The sequence below is a fragment of the Vespula vulgaris genome, chromosome 4 (genome assembly GCF_905475345.1).
Source record: "Vespula vulgaris chromosome 4, iyVesVulg1.1, whole genome shotgun sequence".
NCBI classification, from domain to species: Eukaryota; Metazoa; Arthropoda; class Insecta; order Hymenoptera; family Vespidae; genus Vespula; species Vespula vulgaris.
This window is the reverse complement of record NC_066589.1, coordinates 7,038,054-7,051,162: the sequence shown is the minus strand read 5'-3', so window position 1 is coordinate 7,051,162 and position 13,109 is coordinate 7,038,054. Positions and strand designations below refer to the sequence as shown.

Here is a 13,109-nt window from a genome sequence, read left to right as displayed (position 1 = left end):
GCAAAAAGAAGAGATTATGGCTTATTTTTAGACGAGTGACACAACATGCGATTGCGTTCGTGATAGTGCGAAATTCTTTATTTTCGATTATTTAAGAATTTTAAATGGAAGAAAGTTTAAACGAATTAACGAAAATATTCTAATATACAATAATGTAGTATATCAAGGAAGGAACTAAATTTTTATGCGTTGTCTTGGAATCCCTCACACCTCTATTCCCTACCTTAAGAAGCATCGCCATCACGAACACGATCCACGTGTTTTGCCGATTTTTGCAATAAATATACATTAGTATAAATAAAAATTCTCAATAATTCGTAGTGAAATGAGAGACGCAGCGTGACCGATCGAGAAATACGAGATATATACTTACGTGTATGTATGTATGTATGTATTGTATTACGAGATTGCCTCGCGTGCGTATGTATGTGTGGGTGCGTGCATGGTGATGAATGTACAAAGAATATATGTAGTAAGTATGTATATTTGAATGGACGATCAGTAACGCTGAAATCGATGATAGCTCATCGATTCTACGTGCTATTCCTTTGAGAGCGTTCGACGTAGATAAAATAAAAAAATAAAAAAACAGAAAAAAGAAAAATTAAAATTAAAATTAAAATTAAAATTAAAATTAAATCAGCGGAAGAAATTAAGAAAAGCTCTCTCGGTCGAGAAAGATTAAACGTTCGTAACGAATCAGCCAGGTAGTGTGTTTGATCGAGGTCGATAAGTAGATGAAATAGAAGCGCTTAAGTAAAAAAGAGAATAAAAAAAAATAAATAAATAAATAAACGCGTCTCACACACATACACACACACCGCGGTCCTAATACCATTGAATCTTACAAAAATCTCTACCAATGTCACCACCGCCATCGTAATTGCTCAAGTGTTAACAGTCGCCATTACATTTACCACACTACTATTACTACTACTACTACTACTAACTACTATTACCAGTAATACCGCTACTATCGCTACTGTTACTATTAATGCAATTAAAATAACGATACTAATAATTGTAAGTAAAAAAAACAAAAACAACAAAAAAGAACATTACGGCGAACACAGAGCAACCGACGGTAGCAATAGAACAAGGAAAACGGAACAATAGCGAAAAAAGATAGAAGTTTCCTGTGGCTTTGAGGGAGGGTAGGATGGAGGAAGGAAGGTAGGGAAGAATAGGGTGGAGGGGGTATGGCATTTTCAAATAAGTAAGTCGTTGTAAAATGACGACAAAATTGAATTAAAAAAATGAATACGCGAATTCCGTATACGCACTCGGAAGCACGAAGCTTAAGGTCCTATTGTTGAAAGTGTTGACTCACATTCTTTTGATACACATCCAGTTAGAGACAATTTTAAAATCGTTGAACGACGCGGTATTAAATCTCTGCCTCTTCAATTCAAAATCGTTTACATCAGTTTCTCTTCTTTATGACACATCAGGAGATAATTAACAATAAGAGAGAAATCAAGACGCGTGCGTGTTCTTTCTTCCGTTCGAAGAATCTCAACGTCCTTTGTCGATGTTAAAAATTTGTGAAATACATATGTAAACAATGGTTTTTCCTTTGCAATGGTTTCTCCTTCGTTCTACGATTCGCTTGGTGTCGCTTGTAAACAATAATTTAGACACCAAGAATTTTCGTGTTCGATCTCTAACGATCAAGCGCCTTTAGTCTTTAATGACTGATCCGAAGTGATCCAAAACGCGCGAATTGGATCTCGAATTTCTAAATTAATTCCAACGGACGAATTCGATTAAGAGTTAAAAATAATGATTATAACTAATTAACACCTCTAGTGTTCTAATACTGTTATTTCTGCCAATACTCGTGTCATGACTTTTACGCGTTTATTCGATTACGCTTAAAGTTATATTCTTAAATATAAATTTAAAGTATGTTTACGAATGCAATACAGAAAAGTTTGGAATAATTTCAAAAAATGAGCACACGATTTGAATTTCTTGTAAAGGAAGAAAATGTTTGAAACAACAAAAATGTGCTTCTTTAGTTACTCGAATGAATATAACAATGGAAATACATTAATCTGATTTGTCATTTCAAATTCATCTGCTCTTAGGTCATAAAGTCGCGCATTTTCGCGCATTTCAATACATATCATCTTACATAATCGTGGTGGATCAAATTGCAATAACACACATTTCCAAATCATGACACTGCCCCACTTCTCATGCATATCGAATTGAGGAATAACACATTCTGACACATGCGTTAAATTTTCATACATACTAATGATCGCAACTTGACGCTTCATTAAGAATTCTAGTTATAATACCGGTTGTCCCCTAAAAACGTATCAAGAGAATGTCTACGTCAAACTTTTTAAATTTGTTTGTAACATTTATTGTCAAATTATATATTCTATTGTACACAAAATACACAATGTACAGAGAGTATTCTGCCAATAAAGTGTTAAATGGTTACGGAAAAGAATATCAAATGATATTATTCTTATTCCAAAAATCCCTACTTCATTTACTGTTTCATATAAATGAAACTAAAAATGAAAATAAAAGTTTTCTTTTTGTTAATTAAAATATTCTTTCACATTTACATATGAATCATTTGTAAACAAAATTTTTGTTTGATTTGCGTTAGAAAGATATATAAAAGTGAGAAAAATATAAAAATAATATACATATACATGTATATGCATAAGTATATACATATATATATACATTATATATATATATATATAAAATAGTAATAGGTTATATGTACATTTTTTATCTGGTATATTAAAGTTTTGTTAAAAATGAGATTTTATATAAATATTTTATGGAAAATATGATACATGAAATCAAATGTTCCTATATAGTATCGCTATACAATGTCTTTTGTTTGACTATCTGTAAATCAAATCGCTTATATCTTTAGAAACTTAAATAATTATATTTTGTGTATATAAATGTTAAATATATCCAAATCTGCATTAACATAATTTATATGATATTTACAGTTGTTTTGAATAGTAAAAATATATCATAAAATTTTTACAAATACAAATCTTTTATCTATTATGAATTATGCTGAATAAGATGTTCTTTTACAACTTGACATTTCATGTTAGAATAGTTTGCATCATGAATATATTAATATGTAAAGTTAAATAAATATTAAACTTTAACCATAGCAATTAAGAAGCATATCAAATCCTACATTAAAGCTTTATGAAGTAATTTAATGACATAGTTAGTTAAAAATTTTAGATATAACTATAGATACATTGCTTTTGCCCAAATTGATATAATCTGCAAAGCTTAGACAAATATAATGATATCAATATTTTAATATTGCAAACATATATTTTTCTGTATTTCGCTCTTACAACTAATATCTAATTGTAGATAAATATCCAATAGAACTTAAAAAAAGCTTTCCATTTTAACAGATTTATAAAGTATGTTCTAAAAACTAAATGAACTAGAAAGCATTTCTATTACTAAAATAATAAACTTCTTCATATCCTAGCTATTAATAAATAAAATTACGTAAAATAATGTAACGAAATGTCAAACTTTTTATATGTATTTCTTGGTACTGCATTAATACAAAATTAATGTATAATGCATTTTAGCAGTGTATCATCAATGTATTAGAATTATTTCATAGACAGATTTATACATACAGGATGTGTAAAAATTTTCTCATTACATTATCAAGTAATTTTTCAGTGCATCATTGGCAATGAATATTCTTAAACAGTCGTAAATTTGATATTGATGTTAGACAGATAAAATTTTTGATATAGTAAAAAAAGTAAGACTTTCATTATCAAGATTAAAATTAACTTTGCATGACCATGTTCAAGAGTGATTTTATACCGATTATGAATGTAAAAATTACCTGGTAAAATGACCAATAAAATGGCAGCAACTTTTACATTTCCTATATATAATTAATAGCTATAACGAAGTCTTTATCTCAACGAATAATCGAGTAAATTGTGCAATTATAAAGATGATTATTTGCATTTTACAAAATAACAAATAACTTCCTATACCTGCTAAATTATATTTAACTTCATTTTAAGAAACGAATATATTTTTTCTGCGCGAATATTAATGTACGATTTTTCTTGATCAACTAATACTTAAGTAAATTTTATAGTTAAAGGAAAGTATTTAAGTAACTTTAAGTGACATATTTACGCTATAATTTTGATGTATAAATGCAAGTTAAAATTTACACAGCACTTTGGTCCGACCAGAAAAATACCATAATACTAGATTTATAATATCTAAAAAGCACTCAATTTTCAACAATTATAATTAGATGATTAGAAGATTAGAAGAATCTTATTGAAAATGAAACTCAAATATTCTCAACCACAAACCCATAGACTTACAAAATCGTGATTTTATAGTCAGCATTATTGAAAGCACCTTTCAATTCCCATTTTCTCATGTATTTTGTTTATCTCTTTAAACTGCTAAGTATCCACAAGCATAACATCATTTAATTTCTCTTCCTCATTAAATAAAAATGGTGTTACTACTTGCATATTAACAGATATGTACAAAGGATACGTTAATTGTTTATCCAGAGACATCACCTGTTTCTAGAATATAAATCATAAAAGTATTAATTGTAGCAATTAAGTATTTAATGAAACACGTTAAATATAATAGTCATGTATTATTTATACCTCTTCATTTTTGTGTAGTGATAACCTAAGCATTCCGGAAGATTGAATATGTTTAATTTGCCGTTGTTCATCCAATGAAATCAATGTTACCCTAAAAATAATTATAATTTTGTTTTATATACTACTATTTATACACTGATATTTTTCTATTTGTTTTCTTCACTTACTTTAAAATAATATTATGTTTATTATGATTTGCTTTAATATGATCTGTATCTAATCTGTGATTTCGTTTGATACGCAAAGTTGTAGTATCTAAACATACAACAAGATCCAGTCCAAAATGAAATGCTGTCCATCTCCAGATATGTTCACCGGGTTTCTCAACACATCGGCCACATCGAAAACATTCTTGATAAAATTCTTTCTCACTCATTTGTTTAGGTCTGCAAAAATTATAAATAGATGATATTTTTTGTAATTAATTTATAAAAAATATATTTATCATATGACAACTGACCCTTTATCTTTGCTAGCATCAATTCTTAATAAATGTAACCATTGTTCTTTATATGCATCATGTAACCAACTAGGAGGTATTAAATCATCACTGTATAAAATTTTAACATCTTGATCATGTAAAAGTAGATATTTCATTCTTAAAGCTTTGAAAGGAGTTGCATATTCTTTGCCTTCCTCTGTTGTTAGAAAAGGTTCTGTCCATGTATGGTTTCTAAAGTATTCATCCATCTCTACTGTCTCATCTCTATTTTTTAGATGTACAAACAGCCTAAAACAATGCAACAATTTTCATTTAATTGTTTTTTTGAATTATATGTTGAAATATATTCAATAAATCATATATTATAATGGAAATAAAATTTTTTACCATACACGTAGCATCATATATATACAAAATTCTGTTTGCATAGCCACCAAATCCGGACTAACAATTAATTCTGCCATTAAATCTGGAGTAATTTCTTGTAAAAATGTTGGATGTAACCATCCGTATCCTAACAAATTAACTTCCAACCATCTTTTAGCAGCCATTTTAACTGCAGGCACACCGTATGAAACCGCTGCATTGTAATATGGAACAACAGTTTTAATGTTTGTAGTTTCAATCATAATATCGGTGCATTGATCAATCAATCCTTGTAATTGAAATAAAGTAGATGTAGCTAAAATTGAAATGACATCTTTTGGCTCTAAGCTGACTTCGTCTTGGTAAAATGATCCTAATACTGTTAAAAGAGCTGAAATAATTATAACTGAATTATTAAAAAATACTCATTATATTGCTATAATGTAATATTTAAAATATAGCAGTCTTATTTACAATCTAATGTGATATTAGGATCAGCAATTTCAACGCTAATTACAGTTTCATTTGCTTCTCTCCAGGATCCAGAAAACATACTTGCAAAATATGGACTCTGCAAATGAATCAATTTAGATATACATTTAATAAAAATATAATTTGTTTACATAAAACAGAATATTAATTAATTCGTACTTGACTAATATAAACTTTATGTAATCTCCATGCTCTTCCTAACATGAACACAGTTATATCACTTCCTTTCTCTTCTTGGAACAAAGTCTTATATATATATTGTGCGGTTGTAAGTAATTTTCTCCTACAAAAACATGCATTAATACAAAGTATAAAAATGTACAGATATAAAGTTACTCTGATAAATTAATTAATTAGTTGTCCCACTTTTTAGGCGTTTGAAGTGTTCGATCGATGTATTCAGATTCAGAATCGAAATCATCCTCTTCGATGCATTTTCGTTTACGACCTCGATAAACAGAATGTACTGCCGTATTTGACATAGACGCAATTCTACTCATATAGCTTCCCATCTTTAAAAGAGTTTTTTTTTAAACAATAAGTAATTTTCTAATGAAATTCCAAGACAAACGTCAGAAATTTTGTCATTTTCAATAAGAGATATAACAATACCGTCTCTGTGGCTGTAACAGAGTGTATTTACGTAGTCGTATATACACCACGCTGCATATATAAACACGTGACGTAATGAAAAGATGACAGAGACCTAAAACACCTCATGACCAAAAACGTATAAAATATCTTCGAGTTATAGAAGCACACTTATGAATAGACACAATTGGAGAATGTCTTTATTTGCCACATCCAAACGTCCAGTAGCAACACAGTATTAAATTATGAATAAACCAATCCTGATGACAGATCAAAATCGTATTTTCATTCTAACCAATCATGTAGAAGATATTTCAAACAACTAAGCGTTCTCATTGGTCGAACTATGAGATACTCAATGCAAGATTCTTTTTAATTTCTTGTCATCGTTCCAAAATTTTAGAAAAGGAATTATTTCGTGTAGAAGAATGAAATATTATAATCTTATAATCGCTATATCGACGAGCAAAAGAATTTGTTATAAATTATATTTATTTTGTTTATATTGATAATGTCTCGTTAATATTTTATATTAATTAACGTACAAACATTTTCATCTTTTAACTTATATCTCTATTATATATGACACGTCTGAAATATAAAGATAAGATTTCTAGTTAATTTGTCCGAAGAGAGTATAGAAATATCTATAATCACGTCTAATCGGACGTCGTGATTTCTACGTAAAAAGCATCCATTCCGTACTGACGAAACGATCGCCTAAGTCAACGATCACGGAAACAGCAGTTGACAAAACCTTCTGTGTGATATTATACGGTAGCCGAAAGGTTTTCGTTGATTGTATTTGAGGGAAGATTTTATGTGTTCTCGTTCGAAAGTTAGTGATAATCAGTCATTGTGTTAATAGATCTTGTTTCAGTAAAAAAGCCAAGCGTCAGTTCACAATGAGCTTCCTATTGTAAGTTTTTTCTAATAGAAATTTCGATTTATTCTATATCTTCGCTTTTACTCCATTAAACTCACGATAAGAACATTGTAGTCAAATTTGATATAGGAAATGTTAATTGTATACTTTGATCAATAGATCTTTTTGAAATGTGGGTTATTTTATAGAAATGATGAATATCCCTGAAAAAGAATCTGCCATTAGAGAAAGGACTGCCGGTCATATTATCTATAAATGTTGACAGATTCTTTTTTACATGGATAGTTTATTTGTACAGCAAAATTATGTTTTCTAGATTGTATAATATTTTTTGATACGTGCGAAAATGTTATCGATAGATAATTTCGAAGTGATTATATTCATAAAAATTGCATTGATAATGTGCATACAATGTAATCTCAATTTATATATACAGCCACTATGAATCATCTTTCAGGAAAAATATGTTTCATTATTATATATATTCTAGACTTTCATAATGCTATATATTGTTTTCTTTTTAATTAAAGAAAATAAAATTTTTTAATGTTTCAAAATATATTATCAAAAAAATTCAAATAGAGAAAATTATTTATGTTTTCTTTTACTATTTTATTTAGTATATAAATGAAAACTTAATGATAAATAAATAAAAACTTTGATAAGATACAATGGAGATAACTTGCTATCTATTCAGTAAAGTAATAAATTCATATCTGTCAGTTTTACATTATCCGACTGTAAATTCAACGTTTCTGGATTTCTTAAGTGGAAGCCGGTCATCGAAAACCTTTAAGCCAAAGAAGAATATTCCTGAAGGAACTCATCAATATGACTTGATGAAACATGCAGCGGCTACTCTTGGTTCTGGAAATCTAAGATTAGCAGTTATGCTTCCAGAGGGAGAAGATTTAAACGAATGGGTTGCTGTTAATAGTACGTATTATATTTTATGTGTTATATCATATTAAAGTATATGTTGAATTTAAAATTTATTATATCTTTATAAATCTTATTAATATAATAATAATAATAATAATTATTATTATTATTACAGCTGTTGATTTTTTTAATCAAATCAACATGTTATATGGCACTATCACAGAATTTTGTACAGAGGAAAGTTGTCCTATAATGTCAGCAGGTCCAAAGTATGAATATCACTGGGCAGATGGTCATACTGTAAAAAAGCCAATAAAATGTTCAGCTCCAAAATACATTGATTATTTAATGACATGGGTCCAAGATCAATTGGATGATGAAACATTGTTTCCTTCTAAAATCGGTAATTTGATTTACTTTTATAGATGATTTTTTATAGATTGTATAACAATATATTAAAAAAATATATATATTTTTTCCTTCTATAGGTGTACCTTTCCCAAAGAACTTTTTGTCAATTGCAAAAACAATATTAAAACGATTATTTAGAGTGTATGCACATATTTATCATCAACACTTCAGCGAAGTTGTACAGCTTGGCGAAGAAGCGCATTTAAATACATCTTTTAAACACTTTATATTTTTTGTTCAGGTACATACAAGTAAAAAGTTAAATATACCCATTATTGTATAGAATATAATATTATACATATTTTTTTATATTTAGGAATTCAATTTAATTGAACGACGAGAATTAGCACCATTACAAGAATTGATAGAGAAGTTAACTGCCAAGGATGCACGATGAATTATTCATGTGATTGTATACCCAGAAACTCCTCCAAAGAATCTCACCCACATGGTATTTGCTAACAAATGTGTAATTGCATACAATATTATGGAATTAATCATATTTTCAATATAATAGGATTTTTCTTATAAAGTGTGGGTCAATGGTGGAAAGGAGGTATTTATTTAACATTGGAACAAGCTAATATCAATTTTTGCAGTTTTTATTTTAAATGGAAAAAAAAAGTTTAGAATTTATGTTGGAGGAATAAACTATTGACACACACATATGTTTCATAAATGATTTAACCATTTTTGTTTATGCATACACTCTTAGGAATGGGGGTCGTATTAAAAGGAATTGTCAAATTTCAAGATAAATTTTATTTTGTATATCTAGGAGTGATCCATCAATTTTTCTTTATGTAATTGTTAAATCAGGATGTAATATGCGTGTAATTTTAGAGATACGGAGAATTGAAAAAAAATTGCCTTTATTAGACAATAAGTGTTTCAATCATATTGTAGGTACATACAAGTAGCTTTTTTACTATTAAAACCATACTCCTTTAAAAAAGGCAATTATTTGTTGGCCCTCTTCCTAGAGTATATGAAATAAAATAAAAAGGAAAATATTTAAACTAATCTTTGTGGTATATATGACTGTAATCCATATGCATATAATGGCAATGACTACAGAGGGTGAGAGTTATCAATGTAGACTTTTGTACAATATTTACACATCTAACACACAGCATAGTAATTGATTTATGTTATATTTAGTAGCGACACATTCTAATCAGTTAATACGGTTTGTTGTGAATTATAATTTATTATATCTAACGAGCTTTGTACTTCAAGTTTTCAACTTGTAATTGAAAAAGGATCATCTTATAAAAGATTATCTTATATATAATCTGTGTAGAATATTGTATATGCTGAAGGTTGGAATTACGATGTTAAGTGATTTAATATTTAAACATATCTAATTGTGATCCATATTATTTTGTTATAAAATATAATTACATACGATCGGATGCGAACGTAAAGTATTTGCTATTTTGGCAAACTGCATATAGATAGAAAAAAAAAGAAAAGAAAAATGAGAAAATGATATTGAATAGCATTTAATCATTGTAATTTCGTATAATTGCTTTTATACTTATATTACATTGAAAAAACGTTGTCACCTTTTTATCATAGTTTTTATATTATAATCACGTGTAATGTTTTTGTCACCAAAACATTACATATTGTTGGTATATATATGAAGGTACTAAGTTAACACATACATATATTATTGTCACATTATTTTAATATATCGAAACATTTAGACGATCTTTGTGTGTTAAGTGCTTATATAACATTATTCATAGGAATAAGCTTTATTTTCTTTTTATGCATCCTATTTTATATTTGTCATACGTTCAAATGTATAATGTTATTTATGCATGTGATCAAAAAAATATGTATTTGTTATAATGATTTGAAAAGAGCAATCACATTTCTGATATTACATCAAATTCATATTTTCGTACATTACGTATATAAATTGGCTTTTTATAAAATTATTTATATTTGAAGGAAAAAAAAAGAAAAAAATCAAGAAAATCGAAAGAAAAATATAACTAAGAAATCAATATATAATTTTATTATTTGCTCGCTTAATTATTAGCAATTTGTTTTTTTATATTCACATTAAGTTCGTCTATTATGAAGACATCTGTTCGTAAATATACATACATCGCTAGTAATATATGTGATATCTTCCGATCTAATCGAAAGGTTCAATACAATCTTATCGAGGTCCACGAGTATAATAAATGTATTTTATTATAACGATGATATATACGATAAATAGCTTTGATAGATTGAATAGCGAATGATTTAGGAAAATAATGGAAAAAGGAAGAGAAGGAAAAAACGAGATATATTTGCAAGGCATTAAATGTAAACGTATCTAGATAATTTACAATAACTGATCATATTCTATAACAATGACTGTCTTCTATCCAGTACTTAAGAATACAAATAAAACAAAATACAGAATACATGTCTTTTATAAAGAGACATCATATACATATATATATTTGTATTAAATTAGTAATAATATAGAACGCGGTGTTGCCTATATACGATATTTCGCATTGATAATAACAATTTTTATTAATATTATTAATTATATCATTATTATTATTATATTACTTTTTAATTATTGTTACATTATTTTATTATTATTATTATTATTATTATTATTATTATTATTATTATTATTATCATTATCATTTTAATTTTATTTTAAATGTAATTACATCTAAGTGTCTATCTTACATGTCGATAGCACATCATCATAATAGATATCATCAATCAATACCATTTATATTTTCATAGTAAATCGCTAACTATAAAATAATACGTATTAAAAACGAAGCTTCGATTCTATTATATTTTATAATCTTACGACTGAATTATATCCCGTTGTTTATGTGATTAATATTTTTATTATTTTAATATTGGTTTTCTTTTGAAATAGAAAAAGAAAGAAAGAGGAAAAAAATACTAAAAGCAAAAATGATATATTATAAAAGATCGTATAATGCTTGCTTGCTTGCAACTCCTATTTAAGACGCGCAGAGAAAGAGAGAGTAGGTATAATTAACGAATAGTATCAATATATTATGTGTAAGGATTTTGTTTGGTACAGTTAGTCTGAGAAACAACACTATACGTTCCTGTGCTCATAATAAATATTGTTAAAAATCTTATTTTTTTTCATTGTCATTTAAAATGAAAATTTGTGAACAAAATTGTGTTATCATTTATTAAAATATATAATTATTATTATTTTATTTTTTTATATATATATTTTTTAACAGATATAATAATATTGAATATAATATTCGCTAAAGGAAAAGAACAAAATTGTCTAATTCATTTCAAATGGTGCTTCTTAAATGCGTCTGTTTCAATATGTACAATTTTCAATAATTAATGGTCTACTTGTTTTGTATACTCAAATGAAATATATTTGTGCAATGTAAATAACAATTTTTCGCAAATAAATAAAAATAATCGCGTATATATAACCGAATGTTACATATGTACGTGTAAGTTTATCTCTTTACATTTTTTATATTCTTCATTTTGGTAATATATTGTTATTGATTATTTTTTTTATACCTTCTTTTTGTATTATATAATTTTTGAATAATTTTATTTTCACTTGATCTAATCTACAATCGTTATTAATTTGTTTGACTATTATTATGAATTTAGTGATCTATTTCTGAAACACCCTGTATATATACAGCATATATGTATATATATATATGCTAGATTTTATTTGAAATAATTTCGTAAATGTTTAAAACATCCATATAGCAAATAAGTAATTGAAAAAAAAAAAAAATAAAATAAAAGAGATGTTAATTACTCAGATCTTTTCAATAAAATTCAAATGTTTTCTTTTATTTTTTCTTTTCCTTTACAAGATATATGTTCGTAGTTTAGACATCAACAAGAGCTAGTGCTTATAATGATAATTATATTTCTTAACTACTTGTTCACTTGATCTAATCTATAATCATTATTAATTTATTTAATTATTATTGAAAATGTAATATAATAAAAATCTGATTATATATAAAGATAAATTCAATTGGAAATAATTCTGTAAATGTTTAAAACATGCATATGGTAAATAAATGATTGAAAAAGAATAAAATTAAAATAACAAAAAAAATTGTTATTATTCAGATCTTTTCAATGAAATTCTAATGTTCTTTTCTTTACAAAATATATGTTCGTAGTTTAGACACTGATAAAAAATAGTATTCATATTAATATAATGATAATTATACTTCTTGACTAATACAAATTTGTCTTCCCCTACTTTCTTTGAACATAACGTAATGCGAAAATGGTTTTCTTTTAAAGAAACTTTCACGGACTGACTGTATTAGTAAAGAATCAGTTATAAGTA

General features: G+C 26.9%; 2 protein-coding genes across 4 annotated transcripts; one reads left to right on the top strand and one right to left on the bottom strand.

Annotated features, from left to right (window-relative positions):
• Nucleotides 1–843: 843 nt before the first annotated feature.
• LOC127063511 (protein germ cell-less) lies at nucleotides 844–6,694 on the bottom strand. Of its 2 annotated transcripts, XM_050993404.1 has the most exons (9): nucleotides 6,592–6,694; nucleotides 6,346–6,491; nucleotides 6,139–6,262; nucleotides 5,962–6,058; nucleotides 5,509–5,878; nucleotides 5,140–5,409; nucleotides 4,847–5,065; nucleotides 4,680–4,770; nucleotides 844–4,592 (listed from the first exon to the last, which is right to left on the bottom strand). In XM_050993404.1, exons 2-9 carry the CDS (start codon nucleotides 6,489–6,491, stop codon nucleotides 4,464–4,466), a joined length of 1,446 nt encoding a protein of 481 aa, XP_050849361.1. In that variant the 5' UTR covers nucleotides 6,592–6,694; the 3' UTR covers nucleotides 844–4,463. The 2 variants fall into 2 exon arrangements, with proteins under 2 accessions (XP_050849361.1, XP_050849360.1); XM_050993403.1 differs by having other exon boundaries at nucleotides 6,346–6,679.
• Nucleotides 6,695–7,248: 554 nt separating this feature from the next.
• Nucleotides 7,249–11,892, top strand: LOC127062917 (MOB kinase activator-like 1). Of its 2 annotated transcripts, none has more exons than XM_050991891.1 (5): nucleotides 7,249–7,489; nucleotides 8,180–8,392; nucleotides 8,514–8,741; nucleotides 8,827–8,990; nucleotides 9,066–11,892. In XM_050991891.1, the coding sequence occupies exons 2-5, from the start codon at nucleotides 8,296–8,298 to the stop codon at nucleotides 9,144–9,146; spliced, it is 570 nt and encodes a 189-aa protein (XP_050847848.1). In that variant the 5' UTR covers nucleotides 7,249–7,489; nucleotides 8,180–8,295; the 3' UTR covers nucleotides 9,147–11,892. The 2 variants fall into 2 exon arrangements, with proteins under 2 accessions (XP_050847848.1, XP_050847847.1); XM_050991890.1 differs by having other exon boundaries at nucleotides 7,250–7,489; nucleotides 8,226–8,392.
• The last annotated feature ends 1,217 nt before the right edge of the window (nucleotides 11,893–13,109 follow it).